This window comes from Pocillopora verrucosa, chromosome 12 (assembly GCF_036669915.1).
Source record: "Pocillopora verrucosa isolate sample1 chromosome 12, ASM3666991v2, whole genome shotgun sequence".
Lineage (NCBI taxonomy): Eukaryota > Metazoa > Cnidaria > Anthozoa > Scleractinia > Pocilloporidae > Pocillopora > Pocillopora verrucosa.
Genome location: NC_089323.1, coordinates 14,626,304 through 14,654,283, shown reverse-complemented (window position 1 = coordinate 14,654,283; position 27,980 = coordinate 14,626,304). Strand labels below are relative to the sequence as shown.

Below are 27,980 nucleotides of genomic sequence, written 5' to 3'. Positions count from 1 at the left end.
GCATTCCACGGAGGTGCTATATTTCTGTCATAAGTGTAGAGAATTACGTGAACACTTGCGGTCCGTAGGTATCTATGCGGTTACTTAAACCTGTTGATTATAAGTTAAAGTTTCACCTAATAATTAATACTTCATCTATGCTCGAATTTCATTTACGAAAATACAATAAATCTTGCATTGGAATCACTTGGCGCGATCTCATCATGAAGGCCGAAGTCTTCGATCGATCGGCTGAGCTTTCTGTAGTTACGAGATCCAATATCGACCCCGAAAAAAACTGGTATGTGCTAACGAAAAGTTAATGTAAAATCAGGCCGAATGCTTTTGCAAAGAACGAATTGTTTCTTCGATTCCGCGATGACTACAAACGTTCTGTCGTGCCAGCAGGTCTCAAGCGCGCCAACATAGGCTGTTCGTTCAACGCCAAGTAACCAAACAACATGTATGTTAAATCTTCAATTGGTCTCTGTGCCGGACTGATTAGCCAAGGAGAATTCCAGCAGATGGATTCGCGAGGTCTCGAAATATCATCGTGTTGTTGATGCGGTAAATCAACGGCAGTTAGATAACGGCGTAATATGTGACTAACACAGTCTATAGACTGTAAGATTTTACGCCACTATCTGCGTCGGTGTATATATATGTAAGATTTTAAGCCGTTAACTAACGACGTAAAATCTTACAGTATATAATATACCGACTGAAAGAAATTACGCCGTTAGTTATTGGCGTAAAATCTTACAATATATAATATACCGACTGGAAGAATTACGCCGTTAGTTACTGGCGTAAAATCTTACACATAAACAAAGCCGACTGGAAGAAATTACGCCGTTAGTTACTGGCGTAAAATCGTACATGTAAACACAACCTACTGGGAGAAAGTACGCCGTTAGTTACTGGCGTAAATGTTACATATAAACACAACCGACTGGAAGAAATTACGCCGTTAGTTACTGGCGTAAAATCTTACGGCGCAATTTCCTCCGGTCGGTGATGTATATATGTGGTGTAAAATCTTACAGTATATAGACTGTGTTAGTCACATATTACGCCGTTATATATATTCCCGTCGTTTTGGCAAGAGTAATGTCTTCGGAAAAGCTAAAAATGCCGTTCCAAAACCTTCGCATATAAAAGGTCGTTATAAGAATTGCGCCGAAGCTTGTAGACCAAACGGGGAGACCATCAGTTGAAAGCGATAAGTATTCTCTGGATTATCTAATCAACATAGCCTCTGGACTTTGAAAGTTCTGTGTAAAGAAGGGTTTGTTGGAGTTAACCTTAAATAGGCTTAGGTCTTCGATCGTGGAAGTGAAATCGGCTTTACCGGTGCCGCTTTTTTTGGCTATTTTTGAGTGTCTTCTTTTTACTTGTTTTAAAGTGTTCCTGTTATATTTTTCTGTAACATTTGGTCAGGACTATTTGTGAACCTTGTGTTAACGATTTACTGTTGTTTTCTTTAAGACATCTATTTTCTCTACAGAGAAAATAAGCTTAGCGTACCGCCCCTTAGGTTTCTCCTAACTAGACCCGTTAAGTTTGTATAATGCATTTCTATGGACTCTTCTTTCTGGAACGTGAGCGAACAAAGTAGAGTTGTATCTTGAAAATGATTAGAAATGTAATCATCGGAAGTTGCGGTTTTTTCCATTTCATTTAGAGCTTTATTAACCTTTCTATAGCGATTATCGGATGTCCTGGAATGTTCACCGAACACCTTATGCCACCAAGAGGCGTCAAACCTTGGCTTGAATTACTTATGCAAATTAGCTAGCTGCACGTTCACTGTGCTAATTTGCATAAAAATTTTTCCCGACGCAAAGCTCGTCATGCATTTACCTCATTCTTGTTTACGTGTGGTTTTATATTTACAAGACTGGTAAGATTTGGTCATCGTAATGGGGGGCTGAGATATGTAGTGGGCATAAGTATTTTGTTTCCTTGTGTCAATTTTTTAACCTGATGGTTTGTTCAGTTTTTCTCGTGAAACTTAGACGCATCATTATCATTGCCACGTTAGATGGTCCAGTTTACTTTGAAAAATTTTACGGTACATGTATATATATATATATATTTTTTTTATTCGATGTTTATATTTACTATTTTCATACAGGAGAAAGCTACGTCTTGCCCTCTCTGTGATCTTTGTCCTTTCATTCTTAAAACCCGTCGAGGGAGCTGCAGGTAACAGTTTAAAAATCTATCGACTCAGTTCATCCATAAGTGTATTTTAAATTAGATCTGAGCCGCTTCGCTTCTCATGAATTATTATTTAAGTATTCATTGTTTGCAACTTATCGAGTAAGTCTTGGAGATCCCTCAATAGTACCAAAAGACCATAGTACTTGTTTACATAATTCCGTAAATTTTTATTGATAAGCAATTTAGAGAGTTAAATAATGACTAAATTTTACATTTCACTTGAAAAAACCGATTTGTACGAATGGTGCGATATTTCTTTGCTTACCTATTTTTGACTTTTCCCGCGCAATTTTCAAAGAGCCATGACTTATGTTATTGTCACGCGATGTCTAGGAGACTTGGTTACAAAGCCAGACAAAATAATAACAACGAAACCAGCCTCGAAAGTCCGAAACCAGTTATATTTAACGAAAATGATACTGACAAGATTTATCATTAAGACATTTTCATGGTATTTTAGAGAAGAAAAAATCCCAGATTAAAGAATTTCAATTGATCTTCTTAAACGATGAGAGGTAAAAATCTCGGGACTGCTCTTCGAAAGAATAATTAGTGTGTCTACTAATTTTAACTCATCTCTTCCAATCAAGAGTATACATTTGAGGCCGTCTCTGATGTTAATGCCTTCAGTGTTCCAGCAACATCGACACTTGCGCAATCGTCTTTACGGTATAAAGATGGATCACATTCAATGAAGTGGACTTGGGCCAGTGGAGATACAATGACACATACCTTCTCCCCAGCGGTAGGTTTAAACCCTTTGCACCCTAACATCAATATGTATTTTCTCCATACTATCCTCCTTACATTTCTCAAGGTAATGACAAGGAGAATTTGATTATTTATTTACCTATTTTGAACACATACTTAAAATTTAGCCTTAAATCTTCAACTAGCTAAGGAAATAGAGATTAATACATGGGCGCGCGTAGATATGGAATTTCTCGTCGAGTGTGTAACTCGATAGCTCACGAGTTAGATGTCGAGTTGAACACTCATATAAACACAATAGCCCTTAACCCTTAGATGTCGAGTTGAACACTCATATAAACACAATAGCCCTTAACCCTTAGATGTCGAGTTGAACACTCACATAAACACAATAGCCCTTTACTGAGAAGAAAAGACAACTTCATTAATGAATGAAAATAAATGAATCGACAATCCTCGAATAACGATCGTAAAGTGCGTTGGCGCTGACTCTTAAAATGGAAGAATGCGTTGAATCATGATTACAAAACCAACAATGGTCATAATTTTCAATTTGCAAAATTCTTATTTACTGACTTTTTCCTTACCGACAGAAGAAGTCTTCCAGGTAAACGGCCAAAATCGGCCAGCGACAAATCTTCTAGTTATCGATTTTCATTGTCAGCCGAGAGAAATACTAACTCCAAAGCCACTGAATACGTAACTTTTACGGCTTTTCTCAGGGCCTGTATAACACCGCAGTTTATGTGATAGAATAATTTAACATGTTTTACAAACTCGTTTTGTCAATCTTGGCAACCCCCCATCCCACCCCCAAAATAAACTAGTGATAAAAATGCAATTTGTTACCCAGTGAAAGATGAACTGAAAATATTGGTGCATAGTAAGTAAACAGAACCTATTTTGTGAACCTATTTTAAAGCTACAAATGTATGCCAGGTTTGTGTACAAGTGTCTGTGATGTGTTCATTAAAAATAACTGAGATCATAGATTAACTGCAACATACATTTCAGATTTCAGGAAAAGAGCTTAAAAAGGGAGGGATTCAGTTGTGGCTTTACAACACTTATCCACGCGCAGGAGAGAACTTGACTGTCTCTTTCCAAAATAATACGTCCACCACTGTTACTGTATCACAGTTCAATATTATGCTGAATTTTAAGGTGAGAGGTAACATTGCAAAACAGCTGTTAAATTCCTGTGATCAAATTCAATTTTGCAATTTTGCATCAGATTGCCTTTGTATACCTTGATGATGCGTATGAGCATGCTTTGAAGTGTAGCAGATGTTTCTTCTATTAATGCGGCATTTACAACTACAGCATTGGAAATGTTTTATGGCGGTAATGTAAAACATTGATTTTTATTCACATTTGAAGTATGATCATGTATGGACCTTAGCTCTTATGTGGGCTGTGATTAGTTAATTTAGCCTGTCATATTTCTCTGTGACCTGCTAAATTCAAGAGTTTGTTTGACTTGAAATTTTTCCCCTCTATTTGAACTCAAAGATGTAGTAAATAACTTATATTGACCTCATTTTCCTGGATTGCACTGTAAGTTACAGAACCTTGTTTTTTCGGCCGTAAGCGGGCTATAAATCTGAGCCTACAGACTTGTTTGGTAGGGGGTGTGTATGGATTACTTGTTGACAGTGTTAATAAATATTATGATAAAATGCTATGGTGATACACCTTACTGATAGCTTTGGGGGATGGTTATTTCAAAGATAAGGACAGAGAAGGACAGCAATCTCCATAAAATCAAGGAGGTTACTAAGGCAACCAAACCACAGCCCACGTCCAAACATCTGGACACCAAAATACTTGTACATAGAATGAATACTTATCCAAACGGGTGGGGTGGGGGGGGGGACAGTCAAAGAGAGAAATGGAGAAGAGAGAAATGGAGCAAAGCAGCAACTGAAAGTAATTTGGGTAAAATCATGGGCATGGAAATGGATGTTCGCGAAGAAAGGACGCAACACACAAATCTAATCTAAACGTCTGCCATGCTACTTTAATAATCAACTTCCAACCTCAATTGCTTGCTTACCTATGTTATATATGACACAAGAAATGTACCTTACATACACTACAGGCATTACAGAAGTTCAGTAACTTTTTACATAACCTGCTGTTGATAATATAATAGACAGCTGTGCCTGGAAAAGGGCTATAAGGCAAAACATGAGAGCCTGCACATAGGCCTTTAACTCCCAAGATCTGATTGTTAATTCTCCCCTCTAGCTGCTAGACATTTCCTTGTAAATTTGTTGCAAGAATTTGGTGTGCGATCAAGGTAATAACTTGTACCTGATGAGTTTGAGTATTCTCACTACCTGTTTGCTGGATAATGTATGAATATTTTAGGGAGAAGTTACATGTTAATCACTTGTGGGAGCTGTAAGGCTTAAGGAGGTGGTGGTAGACTACTGGTAACAGGCTTGAAACCCCTGCTATGTCCAGGAGGCATTAACCTCCCTGGGTCCCCTCATGTTGATATTGAAACCAGCTGTACAATAATCACTTCATTCTTTTCATTTGAAGGGGTGGCGTGCTGTGTGGGTATCCTATCAGGAAGCTATCGTGACTGAAAACAATATTACTGATATGAAAATAACTGCTCCAACAACTCAAGCTACCATACATCCTTTGTATTTTGATCTCGTGCGCTTTGCAAGTAAAGTCGAGAAGCAAAGTCGTGACAAAGTGGTACCAACATTGGATCCAAACCTTTATTCTAACGACAATTTCTGGCACCAAACCTATCACAAGAGTCAGGTATTTTTGAACATGTTTGTCTTAAAATATATCTAATAAAATAAAAAGGAAATGGAATTTAGCAGTGCACATTCTATGAGGTGGCTCTCCTTGTCCACTGTTTCCAGGTTGAACTGGAATTTAGAATGTTGGTTTTTGTGGATGGAGGAAAAGCAGAGGACTAGGAGAAAAACCCATGGAGCTGGGATGAGGACCAACAAAAAACATAACACACATTTGACACCAGGTCCTGGAATCCTAGGCCACAGTGGTGAGAGGCAAACTCTCTCACTACTGTGCCATTCCCCCGCTCCTCTAGTAATAGAAAAAAGGCATTGATCTGTTTAAATGCTCTGTCAGTTTTGTCTTGAAAGATGTGATGTACTTGATATCGATATTGTTACACAAAGTTCATTTATGCAAACTAAAAGGGTTCATTCATGCAGGAACCGTGAATGGAAGACTTTTCAATTGAATCAGTTAATGATGGTTGGGGCAAGTTTTGGTGATCTCTGCATTAGGCGCTCTCAAAAATACAATGTTTTAAAGCTGTCGTCGATTTAAATAGTTATGATGCTGAACAGAATATTACACTATTGTCTGCTTTTGGATACAAATTTATCTTCTATTGATGATCAGAAATCTCTCACTCAAGGAAAAAATTCACATCCATGTACAGCCATGTAAAATACTCCATGCATATCTCCTTTAGGTACCACCACCAAACATTTCTGTTACCATACCCAATCAAGAAAAATTGGACAGTTTGACCCTGATTGAAAAGCGACTAGAGAATTGGTTTGTTAATCAGGCTCAGAGCTCAGTCCAGTTTCCAACCAATGCTCAGAAGAGATGGATGTCTTTACAGATGCAAGTGGATAGTGCTCATACTCAGTATGGACAACTAAATATTGTGAAGAACTTAGAGGGTGTTATTACAGGTAAACACCATGGTAATAACTAACCTATGACTTTTTTTAGCCAAATTCTGAAAATTATGAATTTTTGTCTGGTGGTAGGTTAGGATGGAAAGAATAACTTAACCACTTTAGTGAAGTTTTAACCCTTTAACTCTCATGAGTGACCAATGCAGAATTTCTTCTCATAATTTCAATTCAATATCAAGCAGTAAAGTGATGAGACTAGGGACAAATATCGTTTAGAGGGATTATTACCTGATCCAACACCAAATTCTCTTAATTCACATCCTAAGAACTGTAGAGTACTCACTAATGAGAATAATTTGTGAGATGTTGGGAGTTAAGGGGTTAAAAGCTAACTAACTGTTTAAAAAATTGGAAATGACATCCCTTCAGTCATGATTTTTTAAAATTTTCAAGCCTTAGTCGATGCACCTTCAGTCATAATTTTTAAAGCTTTTGGGTCCCAGTCGTTTGAAGTGGATAATGGTATCCACTGGATAAATCTCTATCCTGTGGATAATGCAATATAGTTTGTAAATGCATATCCCTTGGATAGCGATTTATTTGTTGGATAATGTTATCCACTGTTTGAATACCCAGGTGTTCTCCTTATATCCCCTTTACTTACTAAAATATTTAACTGATGGAAATGGTGCTCTATGGCCATGATTTCCTTTTCAACTTAACAGTTGCACTTATATCTTTGCATAGCATTTTAGTATCGTCAAGAAAATTCACCAAGTGACTCTTCTTTCTTTACGGAGGAAATATTGTTAACCATGCACCAATGCTTTGCTACAAGAATGTATGAGACAAAGCAAGTTACTCACGGATTAGATCCAGGCGGTGTGCGCACTCCTATTGCGTTGCATCGTGGTAGCTTCATTTTCAATATGGCGGTGAAAGCAGCAGAAATCGGCAAACTTTGACTGAACATTCCATAGAAGTTAGGCCGTTCCTTTTTCCTTTCACTATAGATAAATGTACTTTGATTTATTCTGAATGTGTAGAAGTATTTTTTGTCGTGCATTCTATGGTTCTCAAGGACAAACGCACTGTTTTTTTTAGTATGTAATTTGAGACCGGTTTTCGAGAAGGTCATATTTAATTTACGTCTTAGTTTGGAGCCTTTCAAAGATTTGGATGGCCGCTATGATCCTTCTTCTACAGCTCTGACCAAACGCTCTCAAACGCTCTCCAACGATACATGTGTTTCTCGCATTTTAAGTTCAGTGTTTGAGACCGATTCTGATTCTGAGATTGTTACAAAAAGTAATACTTTAATATGCACGCGCTGTTTTTATTGTTTTCAAGTATACTGTCTCTCTGCAAAAAATAACTCCATAGATATGTTTCTGAAAGCCTAATTCTAGGTATTCTCTTTAAGCATATTTGAAACTCTGTAAGTTTTTTATTAAATTATTAAAAATTATTATTAAACGTTGAGCATGACGAATTGGTCTTGGGAGGCGTAAGGCTTCTCCTTTCGCGAATCCCGCATTTACGCCTTTAGTATATGACATGAAAAATAGTTCGTGTATTAGATGGTAATCGACCCTTGACATGCGTTTGCATGTCAAGGGTCGATTCCCCGTTAAATAACTCGCGAATTTAATATTATTCACACGGCCATCAGCTGTGAGTGTAACTACTCCCAAATGAATAGATTCTTGGGCAAGGCTGCAGTTTCGATTCTTTCTGAATCTCTTCAGTTGCCACCTAACAACAAATTTGTCACGGACGAATAACAGGAGTCGCGCAGGACGGCAAACACTTTCGAAGGAACGGCAACAGACAGTGAATCCCCATTACATTACACGTTTATTCACGCTATCTTGCTGCCACCAGAGATGTTCACTCGACCGCGACAGGGTGCCAAGGACTCGCTTTTCATTTTACGACCATGATGCAACGCAAGCAGAGTGCGCACACCGCCTGGATTAGATCAATATGGTCTTCAAACCAATCACTTTGCGGAAATGTCAAATTGTGGACAACCAATTTACCGAACCAGTAGTCAACTTGTACTACACCTTTGGTCAACTTGTTGAGGGTCATCTTTGGTCAACTCACTGACTTAGTTCACTGATGAACTAAGTTGTTGGTGAGTTCGCCAGGGCGCGAACTTGGGCCGGGTTGGGGAGTTGACTAAAGGTGTTAGCAAGCTTAATAATGACAACGACGAGTTACCTAATGGTGTTGGTGAGTTGCCTAATGGTGTCAGTGAGTTAGTTGTTGATAATTTGACGTGTTAGCAAAATGATTGAGAACAGCTTGTATGTTTTTGGTTGCTCTTTCCAAAAATAAAACCTCCAAAATTGTATTTGCATTGTTACTCTCCAGGAATGCCTCTTTATGCTGACAAGTCTAAAGTTACTGGTGGTAAAAAATTTGGGGAGGTGGTGGAGGAAGTGCTTCTTCCATTGGCACTGGATTATCATGTGAGATCACGTGATGTTGATGTCAATGCATTGGCGGCCGATCAACTGTCCAACTTGAATGGAGCCGTGGACCAGAAAAATGATGCCATAAAGGTATGGTTGATTGGCTCTTGAACCCTTTATAGTCCAGTATCAGTATGCATATTCTCTATAATGTTCTCTGTCCATTTTCCATGGTACTGACAATACATTAATCAAGAGCTTATTTTAGTTGCTGATCATTTTCTCTACTCTCGTGGTTTTGATATTTTATTCCTTAGAGATACTTTGAGGAGAAGTTCGATGTTAGTTGCTCTTGGGGGTAAAATGGGTTAAGGTTCACCCTTAACCTTGATAGGTGTGTTCAGATGAGGGTTTGTAAACATGGTTGTCAGAGTTTAAGATTCACACTTTCTCTAGATACAAGTTAAAAAAGCAAAGTAGAGTTCTTTCTCTGTGTTCTCCCATCCTTGTCCAAACCCATGAGAAGTTGGAAGAATTTTTCAATGCTAGGAAAAATTTCAACTGAAAATTGGTTTTGCGTGCGTCGATCAATTTGAGGCTTCAACAAGCCCCCCTAGGCAACCCCCCTGGCATTTGAACTTTTGAAGAATGGTTTGTTCGAATTACCCCCTCCCCTACTCCCCGTGGCCAAAATTGTTCTGTGAAAGGCAAGATCAGCGACCGTGACGTTCTTGTAGACCTTTTCTTCTGAGTCATCTGCTCGCGAAAATGAACTTTCTACTTTTAAACACCTCCATATTAAGTTGTAAAATTTTCTTTTTTCCTGTTTAACTTCGTTCTAAAAATGTGAAGTTGCCTTTAATAAACTTTATGCAAAATAGGCCCCATGCTTTTTCCTGAATTTTACCTGCTGCCAAGATTACGGAGGGAATATTTAACTACTTTTCAGAGAATGCAGGATGGTTTTACTGATTTTTTTTTTCAACCATAGAAAATAGCAGGAGGTAATCAGAACATTCAAGACATATTCACCACCGCCTTGGGTACCAATCCAACATCTTACACGTTGGAGGAAGTGAAGGTGGCTATAGGCACTCTAAATACGAAGCGAAAGGAACGATTACTTCTCCTTTTGGAATATATTGAAGATCAAGGTGAGCCTATGAACAATAGGGTAAAGTATGGAACTCGAGTCATTGGGGCTCACAAGGTGCCAGAGCTTACCCCCCCCTTAGTACAAAAGACTATTGGGATCAAAGCCAGTAATCTGAGCAACTGCATACCAAACCCCCGCCCCCCCCCCCCCAACACAACAATTAACTCATAAACGGCTAAGATTATATGAAAGTCATATATTTGAACTGCGGATAAAAACGTGGATGAAAGTGATCCTCGCAGAAATGTGCACTACTTGAGCAGTGGTGAAAATAAGGCCTGAGGATCACTTTCTTTCATGTCTTTATCCGCAGTTCAAATATATGACTTGCATATATTCTTAGCCGTTTCCTCATCACTTCACGGGTTTATTTGGAACCAACATAATGACTAGCTACCAGTTGGCTTGTTAGCTGAGTTGGTAGAGCGTTGCACCGATATCGCAGAGGTCATGGGTTCAAATCCCGTACAGGCCTGAATTTTTTTTTTCAGGCCTTATTTTCACTACTGCTCACAGTAGTGCACTGCGAGGATCACTTTCATTCAAATTAACTCATAGTAAATTAGGGTAAATGTAGGCCAGGGGAGGGGTGGGTGACCAGTTGCTCAGATACTGACATTGATGCGATAATTCATACAATTTCATTCCTGGAGCTCATGAAATTAAGAACTGATAAGTTTAGAGCTCGTTAAAGAAATAGAGAAAGACGTTTTTCGTCTTGTCACGAGCGTGGGACAAAGAAAGAACTCTGAGTCCCCATGAGGAATCGAACCTCAGACCTTCAAATTCCGTGCTCCGACGCGTGTCACATGAACTTCGTAATAGAGCTCGCTCACCATGGAGTCTCTGTGGCTCAGTATTTTGTTTAAGTTAAGCTTTGGTGAGAATGGGATATAACTCAGCTCTTGCATTTGTCAGGTTGGAGCGATGGTAGTGGTATTGGTTCTTTGGATCATGAGATGAACAATGTCGGTGCAGGTTTTATGAATGCAGTCTTCCTCCTGAGAAAGGAAATCACCGCCGCTGGTAAAATCGATGATTATGTGGCTACAATGAAGTGGTACAACGAGTTTGGAGAAGTTTATGAAGACCCGTTTGAATATGCTGGTACAACTGCTGATCGTATGAGAACCATTTCATTATTCAGGCAAGATGTTTTTCATGTCAGTTCCTTATATGACATATGTTTTTTCTAGATATGCGTTACTTTTGTTTACTAAAACATAGCTGTGTGAAACTTGGGTAAGTTTCCAAAGAAAACTGTGGTGCTGCGTCGATGGGGTATTTCAAGATAATTTGGTTTCATCAACTGAGTTGGCAACGTAAATAGACCACCGTAAAGAGTTTCTAAGAGCTGACGTTTCGAGCGTTAGCCCTTCGTCAGAGCCAACAGTGGCCTAGTAGTTTCAAATAGTGAGGCCCTTTCTAATTTGAATTCTGACGGGGTCATTGTGTTGTGTCTTAGTTCATCGTCGAAGGTAATCCAGGATATCTTTCTTTTTTTTCTGCTTCACGATACTCTGTGATTGGTCGAGAAAATACGTGCTACCACTCAACCAAACAGATACAAGACGAACGCTAGGGCCAATAGGGAGCTGGTCAATTGCGCCTTTCCGCGCTTCAAGAAGCTAGCTTCGATTTTAGTTCGAGTCCTTGCTGCCCCTTGTGTCCTGATTGGCCATTGTGATGACTTTGGTGTCGGTTTTATGATATCCAGTCAGCATCACGTTTCAGAAAACGAATTAGATCGATAGAGATACTTAAAGCTATGTTTCTCGGGGGCTACGCCTCAACGTCATAAAATATTCAGTCTACGTTTTTTAAGTTCGTAATCTGCAATTATTTTGAATTAACTTCATCCTGAGACATTCTTCCATCTTCTACTGTTACGAAACTTGTATTTAAACAATCCGTTTTAATCTCTCCATCCTCAACTATTCCCTTTTTTTTTTTTGCCTTCTTTTTCCCTTCTTATGTTTATTGTTTTTACTATTATTGTCAAATCATTTCCCTTTAGGCCATTGCTCTGCCACTCGATATGCGTGTAGAAATTTATGAAATACCTTGCATGAGCAAACTCATTTATCATGAAGTCAACTGTAACAAAAATAAAGACGTTCAATCCTCAGCCTTATGTGCGCTGGCTCTTTCTTTTGCAGGTTGTTTACTGTCCTAATGATGCCAACTTCAACAGATGCTAAAAAGCTTGATAAAATTCGTGACATGGAAGAACTTGTCTCATGGTACGCCAACGCACTGTCCCCTAATGAAGGTTTCGCAGGAGTTTTAAAGCCTGATTACCTTGGATTCCATCACAACAGCTATTATGCCTCTGCTTACATTCCGCATGCTATCCATTGTGGTGCATTAATCGAGTTTCTACTCAGTGGAACACCATTTAAATTGAGTAAGAATGAGCTAGTTACAAGGGAAAGTAAAGTGGGGACAAAAAAAGGAGCCACTGCGTACCAACCCCTCTGCAAACCCAACATTACCCCTAATTTGTTATTAGTTGACCGTTATTGGGTTAGGGGAGGAGTTGGTGTGCAGTTTCTCTGATACTAACATTGATCCAAATGGATTAAGAAACCGTTGGTTTGAGATATGCTCGAGAAGTCTGATTGTCCGGTTGTGGATAGTCCTGAAAAGGACTCCTGTCAGTAGCATTGTCGTTTATATGTTAGCCAGATACTTAGCGCTATGGCTTTGAACAACATTATAGAGGGGAAAAGGCTAGGAAGGAAGTGTGCCAGCGGATGACTTCTCTGAAGTGTGGTTTCCAAGGTAGCAAAAGACTACACAAAGATCATGGTTTAAACTACTATAAAGCTTTCTTTTGTCTCGGTTTCTCTTTGTCCATTAAATCAATGATTCTTTTTAGAGGCTCCTTTTGTCTTATGTTCTAGCCTGCAAGAGGAGACGCCTCTGTGACCATTTTGTTTCGCAAGGGAAATGTGAGGCAACAGGGATAGAGAGGCATCCTCTCGTAAGATTCCTGAGCACTCTGATCTTTCGGCTGTGTAAAAATTGTCTGACGCATTCATAAACTAGCTCTGTTTTATACTTAATATTTGGGGTATACGTTGATTTTAGAAAGGGAGTAACTGTATTTTGCAATTAGAGTTTGAGTTGTGTTTTCGTGGTTTTGGTTCAAAGGTGAGGACACAAGCAAGCATATTAAGAAAGGTCTAGAGACAATGAGGATTGTTGCTGTTAAATACTCAACTCCGAACAGTGTAGCGGGTCGATTTCCAGGATTTTACCGTGCAATTTTGGCCGAGAGTTTTCCTGCCTATGCTTACGCCGGTGCAACTGCTCCCAGTTTAAACGATGATGGAAGTCTGGGTGAAATTGCTGCTCTCGACAGTGATAAGATCAAAATGTTTTTACGACTTAATGATGCAGGCAATAAGGATGTTAGCAATTACTTGGAAGATGGTACGATATCCAAAAGTATCTATTACCTAAACTCTATTGGTTCGATCAACATCATGGAGGAAATAAGCTCTAAAGCTGCCTCGATGAGTATAACGGCCGAAAGTTCGCCCCAGGGATTCTGGACGAAAAATTATGCTTCACTAGTGATTGCACGAAGAGAAAATTGGGCGGTAACAATGAAAGGCTTCAACAAGTATGTCTGGGACTACGAGGCTTCGAGCAATCAAAATGTTTATGGTCTTTATCAGAGTCATGGAGCACTTCTCGTTGCAAACAGCGAGGCGTCACTTAAAACTCTGGATATCGATAATGGTTGGGACTGGACACGACATCCGGGCACTACAACAATAAAAATGGATCTTGAACAGTTGGTTAGCCTGGATCGTAGGTAAGTAATGATATTCCGTTCGCTCAAATCAGTTTTTATCGTTCGGCTGGCTTCTCGAGCGGGCAGATCAAATGGAATCGCGTGTTCTGATTGGTTACCCTAGCGGGCAAGATAGGCTCGTATTCCCTGTTGGGGATTGCCCTCTTCGATCACGTGAACTGAAAAATCTCCCTGTTACCGCTTTTCCAAATTCGTAACTCTTTGGAAATTATTCGATGAGAAGAAGTTTCGTTTAAGGCTCTTTTTAACAGCAACAACAACAGCAATAACAACAACAACAATAAATGTCATGTACTCTGTATCAAGTTTTAACAATGTATTGAATAGAAAATAATAGTTAATTATTGGTATGATTTTAAGAGGGTAACAGCACCCTGGAATAACTAAGGAGCTAAAAATGACACGGAGTTGTAGATTCATCCCCCCTCCCCCCCCCCCCCCCGCCCCCACCTTGCCAAAAGGAAAGAAGTGCGTTTTAATAGAAAAAGATACAAACATGTCCCGAGTGTCAAATAGCAAGGTCCTCACTCACCGAACTTAGGTTTCCAGAAACCTTATGCTTAATATCAAAAACTGGTCCATACTTAGAGTGCGTGTTTCGAATTATAGAAGTTTCTTGCTTCTTGAGTCCTCTCCAAACTTCCCAAGTGCATCCGTAACTCGATATACGCATAGTTAAAGCGTGAACCAATTCTTTAATATTATCATAAGGCTTAGGTCGATATAAAAACTGTGTGTGCTTTTTTCTGTCCAATGGAAATGCACCCCCACCCTCTCAAAGTATCCAGTGGGCCGGACAGGAAACATGTTAAGTGTTTTTGCTTCAGTTTTAAATTCCGACTTCCCCCGAAAAATACATGTATTTTTATCATTATAGTAGTATTGTGGGCGCATATGGTACATAAACAAACAAAGAAGAACATTTTGTACCACGTAGCACAAATGAACCAATTATATCATCTGACATTTGAAGTGGCTCCACAGATATTTTCAACCCAGGGAACTTGCGGGAGGATTGACTTTGATTGGTGGCGGTGATTATGCTACGGGGGTCTTTGGAATGGATTTCTCACAGCCCAGTTATCATTTTCCAGCTGGTTCCTTTCAACTTGACATCACCTTTGAATTTAAGAAGAGCGTGTTTTTCACAGATTTTGCCGTGATTTGTCTTGGATCTGGAATCACAACAACCATGAGCTCGCCCAGTATAACTCAGGTACATTTAATTGTTTCCCTTTCAATTGAAACAAGTTGATTGTAAGATTTGTTTTCGTGTAAACGTGGCTGCAAATGGTGTCGTCCTTTTTATACCAAGTCAGTTTTGATTTATTGATTTTAACAGCCTTTTTTGGTTCCCTTGGCAATAGTTTCAAAACAATCCAGTTATTTCTCAAAATGTTTTCATCAAGTTTATGACGTATTAAGTCAATCAAGCCTGTTAGAGGCCGCTCTCCATAAAATTTGTTAGAATTATTTCTGTAACCAAAAACTTAATATCATTGAAAGACGGGGACAGATATAGTGAGAAATATTAGTTGTGGTAACTTGCAATTTATCTAATGCTATCAACGTGGAGGAAATGGTGACCAAAGGGTTTGCGCGGTGGACCTCTGTTCAAGAGGTCTGGGTTTGAGTCCTGGGAAGGTCATTTTGTTGAGTCTTTTGGCCAGATACTTAAATTTGTTATTGCCTCTCTTTACACAAGGGTATAAATGCGTACCTCTAAACTGTTAATGGATTTTAGGGATTACCTAAAATGCACTGGAATAGATAGATAGAGAGATAGGTAGGTAGGTAGGTAGGTAGATAGATAGATAGATAGATAGATAGATAGATAGATAGATAGATAGATAGATAGATAGATAGATAGATAGATAGATAGATGGATGGATGGATGGATGGATGGATGGATAGATAGATAGATAGATAGACAACTTTATTTAAAGTGAATGAAGGAGTTAAGTTTCTAAAGAAACTGTGGTGCTGCGTCGGTGGGAGAGTGTAACAAGGTAATGTGGTATTTTCAACTGAAAATACTTTTTTTGAAAAGAAAAATATACATGTGTATACATAGAAAACTGAATACTTCTCGTTTTTATATGCTTAAGAAGTTGCTGGTTACTGTATGTTCGGAGGCGAATTCCATTTCTTAGCCGCAATTTAAACCATGTTTTGTGCCATTAACCTTTGGTAACGTAAGTATACTGTGGCCTCTTAAATTACACTTGTCTTTCCTTGATTTCGTTAAATCGCCTTTACTAGTTAGTGCACGGCCCTGTAAACAGCTATTTCTGGTGGACTGGATGCCAAAACTACTCCTAGCCACTTCATGCCTCAGAAACTAGAGGCCTGTTTCTCGAAGGTCCCAGTTACCTAACGGGCCCTTAAAGCTGTTCTGTTGTCATTCAAGATGGGGGCTTCAAAACTTTTGAAAATAATACAATAAAACTATCAGATAAAGGAACAAAATAGACTCGTTAGGATGTCAGAACCTGCTTCTGTATTCTTTAAGTTTTGATATTAAAATATGGCTTTGGGCGCGTTCAGTTACCGGGACCTTCTATAAACGGACCCAGGATAGGTAGAAAATTGGGTCTGTGTTTTGAAATGGTGAACCTTTCAGTCGCATCAATCATGCTATATCCTTTCTTTACGCGATAATATTTTCTCAATCTTTCTGATGAGAAAACTGAGAAATTTACGTTTGAAATTGGTTGCAGACCACGTTGTTCCAGACGAAGCTTCTCAACGCAAACAATCCATCGTCAATTCTGATAAACGAAACAAGTCACTCACTCAGCACCAACTTGAAAAAGGCGCCGTCCTTCTTTGGCAGAGGAAACCATGCAGCTACACTTATGGATGTCAATGGTAAATACATAATATGCACGATTCGATTAGGCATTGAGCTACTTTATTTCTTCATTTTTTCTAAACTTTCCCCGATCTACGGCATCGTCGGGGAACGTAAAGAAAATATTCCACTATGAATGATATTAAAACGATGTAAGTGAACGAATAATTAGAATATGTAGTAGGTAAAATGAGTTGTTCAAATGTGTTGATGGTAACAAACAGTTCCATCGAAAATCGCTGATGAGCAGAAGAACGAAAGACGTAAGCGGCCTAGTTACAGATAAAAGGTCTCTGAGTTCACTACATTCTTCCCGGGAATTTAGTTTGGGCTTACACTTTCCGATATAAAACGCTCTGAATGCCTCAATCGAATCGTCCATTTAATCAACATGCTACTGAAGGACAACCTCAAACGTTTACTAAATACATAAAAAATTTTATTAGGCAAGATTACACAGTGACCCGATTCTGGCCGACTTCTTTTTTTCGTTTTCATGACCTGATACATTCAGGTGTGGTCCATGTAGAAGCCGGAAAAAAAATTAACAAGGCTAACGTTGGTCATCTCTAATCCAACAGGCTTGTTCAACAGACTGCGTTTTGGTTGTGTATTTTAGTACCAAGCCAAAGTTACCACAACAACCACTAATAAAAAATGGAAAAAAATCACTAAGAGCCAATCAGAACTTAGAGAAAAAAAACAAAACATACAAAGCGCGGGGAAACGCGAGCGAACTAGCTACGATTGTTCAGTTTTGCATCTGATTGGTGGGAAGCGTGGTGCGAGTCTTCTAGACCAATGATTGGTCAGTTTTGCTGTGATACTATTGGCTGCAAAACTCAAGTAGCTCTTTTGGGTTGTGATCGTTCAGTGTCTACTGTCAGTGACGGTGACGTCATAACTGTTATTTTGCTTTTCTGTAATGAATATGAAATTAGGATTGATATTATATATATAAATCTTGCTGTGAGGTCTAACGTGACCTCTCCTTTTGCTTATTATGCCTACGTTTATGACACTATTATTTAACTAAAAATAATACAAGTTTCATTATTCCCTCATTTTTAAAAATTTAAGGAAACACCTACTACATTCCCGAAGCGCATAACCAGGGACTTAATGTGAAGATTGGCCGGCAAAAGTCCAGAAACCGAAGAGGTTCAAGGCGTACAACGGCTCGGTACGCGACCGCATGGCTCGACCATGGAGTGAACCCAATGGACAAGGGTTATGAATACACCATATTTGTTAACAGACCCTCAGGAGAAATCCGGGTAGGAAATTTTAGAGTTCATTTAACAATTCCTTCAGGCATGGGCATTTAAACAATTAGCTCTCAGAAGTGTTGCGTGCGTAACTTCAATAGATATTGCGCAAACAGGTGATAAGTATACACAAGGTCATCAGCTATACATCGTACAGGATCTTGGAAGTTAGGTTGCTTTTGTCAGCAAGTATTTGTTGACAAGTGAACTTGGAACGAAACAATTGTATCTCAGTGGTCGCTTTTCAAGCAGCATTCCTTCTTCGCTTCTAAGCCAACGGATTTTTACCGAAAATCTGGTGGAATAGGAAATTGTGGGATAGATAAGCAGACACGTTAAGCATTCTTATCTACAATTTTTTTTGTACCAAATGATTCAGTCTCGCATGGAAAGTCACATTCCTAGCCTTTTTATTTTAATAGAGCTCATGTAGCCTTCGGCAATATTACAAGTTTTCTTCTTTTTGATCTCGCACTAACATTTTGCTATTCATAATTTGAAAGACTTTGGCTGATAATCAAGCGAATGGCAGCTACTTGTATGAAGTACTTCAGAAAGATAATAAGGCTCACGTGGTAAAGATCAATAATAGCCCGAGGCAGGGTGAGACTCAGTATGGATACGTTTTTTTTAACAAATCTGTCCGTACCTTGGGTCCAGTAAGGAGCGTCGAAAAGGTAAAACTTGTCATGGTGTGGTCTAGCTTAGATAGGAGTAAAAACGGAGTTGGTTTAACGAGACTAACAGAGAGGACGAAATTCGCGAATATATTGAGCGTCTCCTTTTGCTAAAAGAAAAGAAAGACTGAAAACGTTCCTCTTCAGAAATCATTTCATTAGTGTTTTTTTCGTAAAGCTTGTTAGTTAGTCCTGATTTTAAAGTTTAATATGCATTAATTGTTATGCATTGTCTAACTGTTTTACAAGTTTTGAATTTTCAAAGGCATTGCAAGTCGCAGTTGATTATTCTATAACTATTAATTTCATTATTTATGACTTATTTCTTAATATTATTTTTTGTGTAATTTTTTTTATTGATTCATATTATTATTAATATTATTATTATTTATTTGTTTCCTGCTGTTCAGTAAGGTATTTTTACTATAGGATTTTCAAATCCCTGTTGAAGCTCTAGACCTTTGAAAAAATTATGCATGAAGTTTTGAATTTAAATTTTCCAAGGCATTGTAAGTCGCAGTTGAAAATTTTTATAGAAGTATTATTTATCATTCTTTGTATTACTTATTTATTACTTTTATCTGTTTTTTAATCATTTTTATTTATTAGTTATTATTGTTATTATTATTTATCATTTATTTCCGGCTGTTCATTAAGGTTCTTTTACTATAGGATTTCCAAATCCCTTTTGAAGCTTTATGGCGTGGAAAAAATTATGTCTAGAAGCATTTTTTTGAGCAAAAGGCGCATAATGTTCGGTTTCAACCCTGTTTCACCCTTCCCGTATAATTCACCGTCACAAAATAAGGAAGAAAATTGAATTAGATAGGGACAGAAAGCTTAAGAACCGCTGTCGAAATTTCCAAAAGCTTTGTTTCTTGGTTCCTTTGATGTAAAATATATATGCATCGCTCATAACCTTTTTGATGAAAAAAACAAAAGGTAGATTTATTTCATACACATTGCAACGTTAGTGAAACTTGAGTTATATATATTTGATGTACACTAAAACAGTGGATGGCATTGAAGGCGCACTCTGATTGGCTACTTAAGGTCGTCGAAATACCCTTTGCTATTCACCCCCGAGGAACTCGCACCAGATTTGCGGCAGAAAACATTATAATCGTTTTTGGAGTAAATTAGTTAAATCATATTTTTGTGCGATTTTGCTTCAGTCTCGGTGGTTAGCAGTAGATATTTACCTCGCCGCTTCGCTCTTCTGTAATTATCCACCACTAGCCACCTCCATTTTGGTACATAGTTGTTAAATATATTTGTTTTAAGTTAATGTAAAGGAATTTCTTTTTTATCATTTCTGGACGTGAGTTGGTTTTTGTATAAATATATATCGCTTGATCTGAGGTTCTTCTGATATTTTATCGCACAGGATCCTTGCATTGTGATGGTGGAAGAAGTGGATACCCAAAATTTGTACATCGCAGTCTCTTATCCAAATCTAAATTTCAACATCTCCAGGACTCTGAATCATAGCAATGACATCAATGGGCAAGAAAGGTTTTATTCTGTCAGCACGCCAGTTGACATAAAGGTAATCTGAAAACTGATATTCCTTCTTTTTTACTCCTTTTTTGAGAATACTGTTGGTCCTTGCAGTCTTATTGGCTGTCAGTAGTTTGATTATTTACAAAGACACAATTTTTTTGCACAAGATTGTACCTTTTTCACCGCTAGTGGGGATGGAAATCAAAATCAAAAAAGTTAAATTAACTTCAAGACTTTTTTTTTAAACAACGATCATTTCAGAGAAAATTAAAGATGAAAAAAGCCTTTTTTTGCGAATTTTATAATTTTATCGCCGATTCTTTGCTTTTTTTAAACGTCCTGTGGATAAATAAATTATTGGTACTGAACAAGATCCAATATTAGGGCAATCAAATTGTGAGATAACAAAACAGAGTTAATCAAATGGAAATGTAGAACTTTGTCTGGCACTGACTTTCATCCTTAATGTCAACCAACTGCACGCAAAAGGCAGCATTCCGTAAACTATACACAAAAACACTAGAATTATGGTCGGGATATAAAGCGGTTCATGTGATAGTTTATGATGCATGATAAGGATAAATAAGTTATTATGAAGTTTGATTGAAGAGGATTATTTATCTATTTATTTTTTTTAATTTTTGAAAATGTGAGATAATATATGAAACTATTTAATTATAGACTGATATTTTTCGGATGAAGCTTTTTCACTATAAAGAACATTGAACCGAACTGTTAAATGATTTGTGTAGGTAATCACATGATTTCGAGTGCAATTTGGACTAAATAGGGACGAGTAAATTTTTTTCAAAGACTAACAAAATAGCACGAGCCCTACGGGCTCGTGTAATTAGTGGTCTTTGAAAAAATTATAAGTGCTTTTTTTTTCCAAGTTGCTCGAGAAAAATCATGTGATTACGTAATAATAATAGAGATGAAAAAATACGAGATAGCTTATCATCATAATTGAGAAGCAAAGCGCACTCATCAAGTGCAAAAATATTTTATTCAAACCCAGCAAGTGACATTGTGCGTTCGGTCAAAACAACTGCAGACGATCAAAAAAAATAATATACAATGATATTTTCACATCTTTAAGGCGTAAAAAGTTCAAAGCCCGGCTAAACAGTTCAAGGAGTTGTTCAGTCTGGTTTGTTACGTCTTTGCACTGAATTACCCCTCTTCTGCATTGAATTACCTAAAAACTGCATCTATCTTAACCAATCAGAACTGAGTAATTTTTTCATGTATCTTATGAATAGCGTAATGAATATCTTAACCCAACATTTTACGCCGAAAAAATTAAGAATTTATGCATTTAAACGAATAAGGTAATCTTGATTTCTATGAAGAAAGCGTTTTTCAGTTTATTTCCCTAAAAACATCATTAAGGTAATTATAACGATCGATTAGAAAGAATGTGCTTGTCACTCGAAACCTGTGAAAAGATAAAAGAAACTGAAACAAACGAACCTAAGTGCGACCAAGTTGTGATTGATTTTCCTTTTGATCTGAGTGATTTAGAAGGAGGAGTGAGTTTTCGGGACCTTCACAAAACAATAAAATCGTAGCAATGAAATTCATAATTACACTCATCTCAGAGCAATTTTCAGTTGAGTGTTGAAAGTAACCCGGAATTGAGTTGGGCTTGCTTTTCTTTGATTTGTGATTGGTCCAGAAAATTCGCACCACTCTCTTAACCAATTAGATGCAAAACGATTCGGTCGCCGCGTGTTCCCGCCCTTTTAGCGGTTTGCTTCTTTTTTTTCTTTGAGTTCTGATTGGCACTCCTGGATATTTTTCTTTCTTTCGATTGTCCGTTGTAATTGCTTTGGTTTTGGTTCGACAACACTCATTGGAAAAGCTCTTCAAACGAACGGCTCTAGATTTTAACCTCCAATATGAATAATTTATCTCAGGTGGGAGTCAGCGATGCGGTGAATGTAGCAACTGGAGATGTGAGAGTAAACGGAGAGGTTGTCCCAGACACCGATAAAACAAATCATGTGATGGTGATACCAAAGTCAAGCGGCGCAACTACAGGGCGTGCCATCGTGTTTAAGCAGCTGTCCAAGGGGTTCACTAAAGAAGTCAAACTTACTCGATAGTTGCCTTGACGGCATATACATTTTTCTTCCTCTGGACTGATAATAAAACTCTTTGAATGAATAAAACGATGCTGAGCGAAGTTAAATTTGCTAAAGAGTTGTAGAGTGCTTGTCACATAAATGTAAAGCTGAATAGTAGAATGGAAACCAAAAATCTTCACTCGATTCGAAGGCTGAGGAGAGGAAATGTTTCTAATGTCTTTAAGGTGACTGGCTATATAAAGACTTTCTCCGTAACTGCCAAACCCAGTTACAACTAGTAACAGTCCTGATAAAAGGGAACCAGCGACTGGTTTTGCTGTTATTCCTTACATTCGGGGTGTTACGGAACCCATCAAGAGAATTTTGAATAGCCACAACTTTAAAGTTGCTGAAAAACTTTTTCAGACTTTGGGCTATATTTTTGCCAAACCTAAGGATCCTGTCAAGAACAACGAACCGACGCCATTTATTCTATTCCTTGCAACGACTGTGACGATGAATACATCGGACAGACCAAATGTGTTTGATACACGTTTGAAAGAGCATCAAAAAGTTGTTTCCTTTTGCAAAAAGGAAAATTCAGCTTTATCGGAGCACACTTGCCTAACTAACCTTAAAATTGGGTGGGATAAGTCCAAAAATTATCACCACTAATCGGCGTTACCACCAGCGCCTTTGTTTGGAAGCTTGGCATATTAACTCCGCCCACGCTCTTTTAAATCGTGAGGATGGCGGCCTACTTCCTGACGCCTATTTACAACTCGTCAGTAAAAAAAGGCAGCTAATTAGTGATCGTCTAAAAGGACCTCTTGTTGCCGCATTTAGATCACCCCTGATGAAGGCACTAGACAGGAGTGTCGAAACGTTGAGTCTATGAATTGTAACTTCGTCGGTTACATTCATTAAATCTGTAAACCAGAGTAGCATCAAACCATGTCTTTCAAAATTACTTTAAATTGAAGTACAAGTGTTCGCTATTTTCCTGACCTCCTCTTTACTGTGAATTCCTCTAGATGTCATCTTATTGAATCTTATTAGCATCTGGTGTTTAAACACCCTACAAAGGACTAGAAACTATTCGGTCAAACCCATCAGCCATTGTGCACACGGTATTAGCAAAATGGCATATTTCCCATTTATCAAAATCAGTCTTAATGGCACTATCCACTATCGCATGGTTAATAACTAGGGGGGGGGGGAAAGAAGGGCATTTTGCAATCAGCTTAATTCTGAATATACTTTTTTCTTGCTTTTTACGCCTTTCCCCGGATTTAAACCCGATCGAAAAACTACTTGAGCGTTGGTTCCGGTCCATGGTAGGAATGGGCTCCTTTCCATGGTTAATAATTGACATTTTCCGGCACCATAAATATACTGACTGTTTGGAAACTGGGGTGCTTGACTCTTCATTCAAACACGGGTGCTGTAGTGTTTGTTCCTATTTGGATAAATACCTTGGCTATTATATAATCTTTATTCTATTGGTTAGCAGACCTTTGACCACAGTCATGTGACTATGCTCATGTATATCACTGAGTGTAATTAACTTCAGGGCATTCTAATAAAGCAGTTGTATTGAGCACTTGGTCTGTGCACGCTTTACTCTATAGTAGTATATAACGAACCCTAATACACGACAGGTGCGTTGGGCAGGGGGGGGGTCCTTATTCAAGGAGATACTTACTCTAAAGTAGCGCAATTACTTCGTGTTTCTGAAAATTTCAGCTTCGTCAAGAAACCGCCCCCATTTCACGGTAACAGAGAGTCGAGGGAAAATTTAAACAAGCATTGCGGTAAAAAAACAAAACACAAAGTTTGCTACTCGATACACATCGCTCAGTTCAGTGTCCAGTAGAAAATTTTATAGAGGGAGTAAGTTTCTAGAGAAACTATGATGCTGTGTCGGGTAGGGGTGTGGGGAGGGGGGGGGGGGAATAACAAGATATTTTGGTTTCATCACGAATGACTGAGTTGATAATTTGACCAGCCATCGTGGAGAGTTATTAAAGGCTGACGTCTCGAGCGTTGGCCCTTCGTCAGAGCACTGAGGTCCGGTCATCGACATTCATAATTCTGATTTCTGCATTCTTTCATGAAGGCTTTCTCTCGATGTTGAAGGCCTTTTCATCAACATTCCCCTCATCGAATATATCGACTTAGCGGTAGACTATATTATTAAAGGAAACCCAGATATCAAATTAGGACGGGAAAATCTTACTAAGTTATTTTTCTTTGCCACTGCCAAAATGCAGTCATGTTGTGAATTAAAAGGACTTTAACCCTTAAACTCTCATGAGTGACCAAGACATAATTTTTCCTTACAATATCAATACAATATCAACTAGATAAGTGATGAGAATAAAGAAAAATATTCTTTCGAGGATAATTAGTTGATCCACTACTAAATTCTCTGAACCAACATTATACGAATTGTATGGTTGAAGGTAGGGAGAACTACAAATTTGATCTGGGAGATAAAGGGTTAAAGAAGTTGAATTCGCTTTTCTCTCCAAGAAACACTTAATAGATATAATGATTATTCTAGAAATTAACATTGACTGACAGGAGGCCTTCAAAACAGTACATTTGCTTGGTAATGATTACGAGATTAAATTGCTCTATCTATATTTTTATCTGAAACTAAACTTCAATCAATACTCAACTGTGTCGAGTATTGATAGTGTTATAGAATCTAAAATTATGTTCTTTCACAAAGGAGCCATTTCTTGGATCCCAAAAACACCCGTTTGTCCCGCTCCAGTACGAGTCAGTATGCATATGTTGTCTATCCCGCTCTACAAGCATCCCCGAGCAATCCGCACAACTTTGTCCTCGAAGCGAGATGTACTCATACTTCCGTCAGCGATCCTGATTAAAAAATGTTAGGATGTTCGTGGCCTCACCATTCTCAATCCAAGGTCGTTTGTCGAAATTTTTTTGGATCATAGCCGCTAAAACACTGACAAATCCGTATCATTCACAGACAATAACGTTTAAACTTTCTTAGAATGTGAAGAAAACTAATATACGGAAAGAAAAACCGAAATTTACGTATTCAGTGGCTTTGGTAATGGCATTTCTCGTGGCTGAGAACGAAAATCGACAACTTGAAGATTTGCCACAGGCCGATGTTGGCTGTGTACCTAAAAGATTTCTTCTGTCGGTAAGGACCAAGTCAATACTTGAGAGTTTTGTGTATTGAAAATTACGCTCATCGTTTGTTTTTGTAGTCTTTCAACGCTTTTTTCATCTCGAGTCTTAGCGCCAACGCACTTTACGATTTTTACTCGGGGATTGTCGATCCTTTTACTTTCATTCATTAATAAAGTTGACTTTTCTTGTTAGTAAAGGGCTATTGTGTTTATATGATAAACAAAATAATACATGGTTGCTTGTGGATATGAAATTTCTCTTCTCGTGTTCAACTCGACCTCTCATTCGTTCGCTGCGCTCACTCGTGAGCTATCGAGTTAAACACTAGAAGAGAAATTCCATATCCACGCGCGCCTATGTATTATTCTCTATTTATCAACTGAGTTGATGTTGTAAATTGGCCACCGTAAAGGGTTTCTAAACATCAGCTTAGAAACTCTTTACGGAGGCCAATTTACCTTAGCAACTCATTTGATAAAACCAAGTTATCTTGTATTATACCTCACCAACGCAGCACTGCCCGTCGCGCTGAAACGGAGTACGGCGTAAATATTGCTTTCTCTACTTCTAACCCTCGGTTAGCACACTGGCGCTTCTTCGCTTTTTCGTGCTGCCTGAGTATCTTATCTGGATCCATATATCTATAGGAGTCTACATTTGGGTGACAAATTCTCACACCAAAAAAAAGCCGAGCTCTGCCTCTACCAGAATCCCTTAGCAACTGTAATCAGCTGCACTAGAGCTTTTAAAGTCCTTTTATTTCACAAGACCACTACAATTATTGTGGAAAAAAATTTATTTTTCATTTTTCCTCTTGGCCTCGATGAAACATAAACAAAAAATGGTTCAAATGGTTCCTTAAAAGGTACTCATAAACTCACAGATATTGAATTTCCAAGTCTCCTCGGCTTCATATGCAAAGAAATAAACGAGGACAACACAGATCCTGCGACGGCTTCTGTCGAGCCTGTCCTACCTGAACAGCGGTTGAGTTTGTCCCTAAATTTTGCCTTTGCCTGAGTCCCGCCATTTTTTGATTTCCCTCTTTTTGCTCATTTCCATTAATAAACTCTCACGTGCAGGCTACGTATCTATGTGTCTATCTTGGAACTGAACAAAAATATGTACTTGTTGATTAAGTGAGAAACTGGACGGGAAATGCTTGGCCCGAGGTCATGAAGTACCAGCTTCGCGGCCGGCTCGGTCCATTCCGGCTTCAAACCAAATCATGCTATTTTTAGCATTTAACCCACGATTTTTTTTTCAATATTTACTAGGACGAAAATCTGTATCGTCCTAAGTAAAGTTTCAGCAACAAATTTCATTCTCTTGTTTACTCGTGCAGTTAGATGCAATATCGGCGTGGGCGTCACTTTTGGGAGAACATGTTTGGCTGGTGTAAATGGGGCATTGGTAAGTTAAGGTATACTCTGAGTAAACGAGGAAAATAGTAAGGCCTAGTGATTCATTTCAAACAATCCAAGTATAGAATTTAAGAATTGAGTTTGCAACAGAAGTTCGAATTCAGATGTTCGCAAAAGTTACAAGAAAGTTATTTTTACTTCAGGGCTGATGTTTATTTCGAATGTAGACGTTAGATCAACGCACGTCAATTCTAGCTGTCTGAACAGAGTTTTGGAACAATTGTTTACCGAAAGCGTGGAGTCACAAACATTTTTGTTATAAATTTCTAACGACTTCCTGCTTGAGAGCAGATCCTTAGCGTGACCTCATGAAATTTAAATGATCCGGCCGTTAAAACTAAATACACTCCTTTCAACTAAGGTTTCAAACATTTACCTTCTTGCTAAAGACAGCCAGAACCAAGACAAAGCTCTCTTTTTAGTGCAGAAAAAGGCCATAGTACGATGTATGAAAGATGGAATCTGCGATAGACCCCTGAAATAATTATAAAGTGTGAATAAAACGTAGACTCTAACATCTTGGGCCCAAAGATGTTCCTATAACATGAGCTTATTAAACGTTCATGGATTCCTTCGGTAACAAAAGGAGAGAATCTGATTGGCTGAAAATTGTACGTGGAGGAAGGGATCAGGGATTTTTCAAGACCTCTCACCGCCGTTTGGGTTTAGCTTGCTCACAGGCTAAAGTGTTCGGGTCTCGCCTTGGGGCACAGCCACCTACTGTACCATCAGCAGATGCTTATGAAGAAATGTTCATATGAAACCCCCGAGGGATTAAAACATAGTCAAGCGGGAAAAGGTTTCATTTGGAGCAGTGAGCTGTGGTACCAGGCATCCATATCATAAATTAGTCAACGTTTCTTCTTGCATCGATTCTTGGAGCATGAGCTGGCTCGTCAAATTTAAATGCTTTTTTTTCTCGAAAAGCAAAAACTATTGGCTGAAACATGAAGAAAAATTGTGTCGTTATTCATCCGACCAGCTAGGGGGTGGAATTATGACCGTGAAATAACTTTGCTGATTCAATTGATAAAACTAAATTC

The 27,980-nt window shown here is 38.4% G+C and overlaps 1 protein-coding gene and 1 non-coding gene across 3 annotated transcripts; both read left to right on the top strand.

The window, feature by feature from the left end:
- Positions 1-151: 151 nt before the first annotated feature.
- LOC131778603 (chondroitin sulfate ABC exolyase) lies at positions 152-23,940 on the top strand. Of its 2 annotated transcripts, XM_059095027.2 has the most exons (17): positions 152-280; positions 2,117-2,187; positions 2,796-2,950; positions 3,931-4,080; positions 5,467-5,700; positions 6,392-6,620; positions 8,946-9,136; positions 9,978-10,140; positions 11,061-11,289; positions 12,302-12,549; positions 13,299-13,968; positions 14,953-15,184; positions 16,689-16,839; positions 17,903-18,099; positions 18,594-18,767; positions 20,155-20,316; positions 22,190-23,940. In XM_059095027.2, exons 1-17 carry the CDS (start codon positions 204-206, stop codon positions 22,376-22,378), a joined length of 3,522 nt encoding a protein of 1,173 aa, XP_058951010.2. In that variant the 5' UTR covers positions 152-203; the 3' UTR covers positions 22,379-23,940. The 2 variants fall into 2 exon arrangements, with proteins under 2 accessions (XP_058951010.2, XP_066015263.1); XM_066159166.1 differs by lacking the exons at positions 152-280; positions 2,117-2,187 and adding an exon at positions 2,588-2,720.
- Positions 10,545-10,617, top strand: Trnai-gau (transfer RNA isoleucine (anticodon GAU)). The gene has a single exon. It is a non-coding gene; the product is annotated as a tRNA-Ile (tRNA).
- Positions 23,941-27,980: the final 4,040 nt, after the last annotated feature.

Bases quoted from the DNA above. Each gene is read 5' to 3' on its own strand.
- LOC131778603 (XM_059095027.2), top strand. From the start codon at position 204: ATGAAGGCCGAAGTCTTCGATCGATCGGCTGAGCTTTCTGTAGTTACG. The intron at 5,701-6,391 runs GTATTTTTGAAC...TATCTCCTTTAG, and splicing joins AAACCTATCACAAGAGTCAG to GTACCACCACCAAACATTTC. The intron at 18,768-20,154 runs GTAAAACTTGTC...TTTATCGCACAG, and splicing joins CAGTAAGGAGCGTCGAAAAG to GATCCTTGCATTGTGATGGT.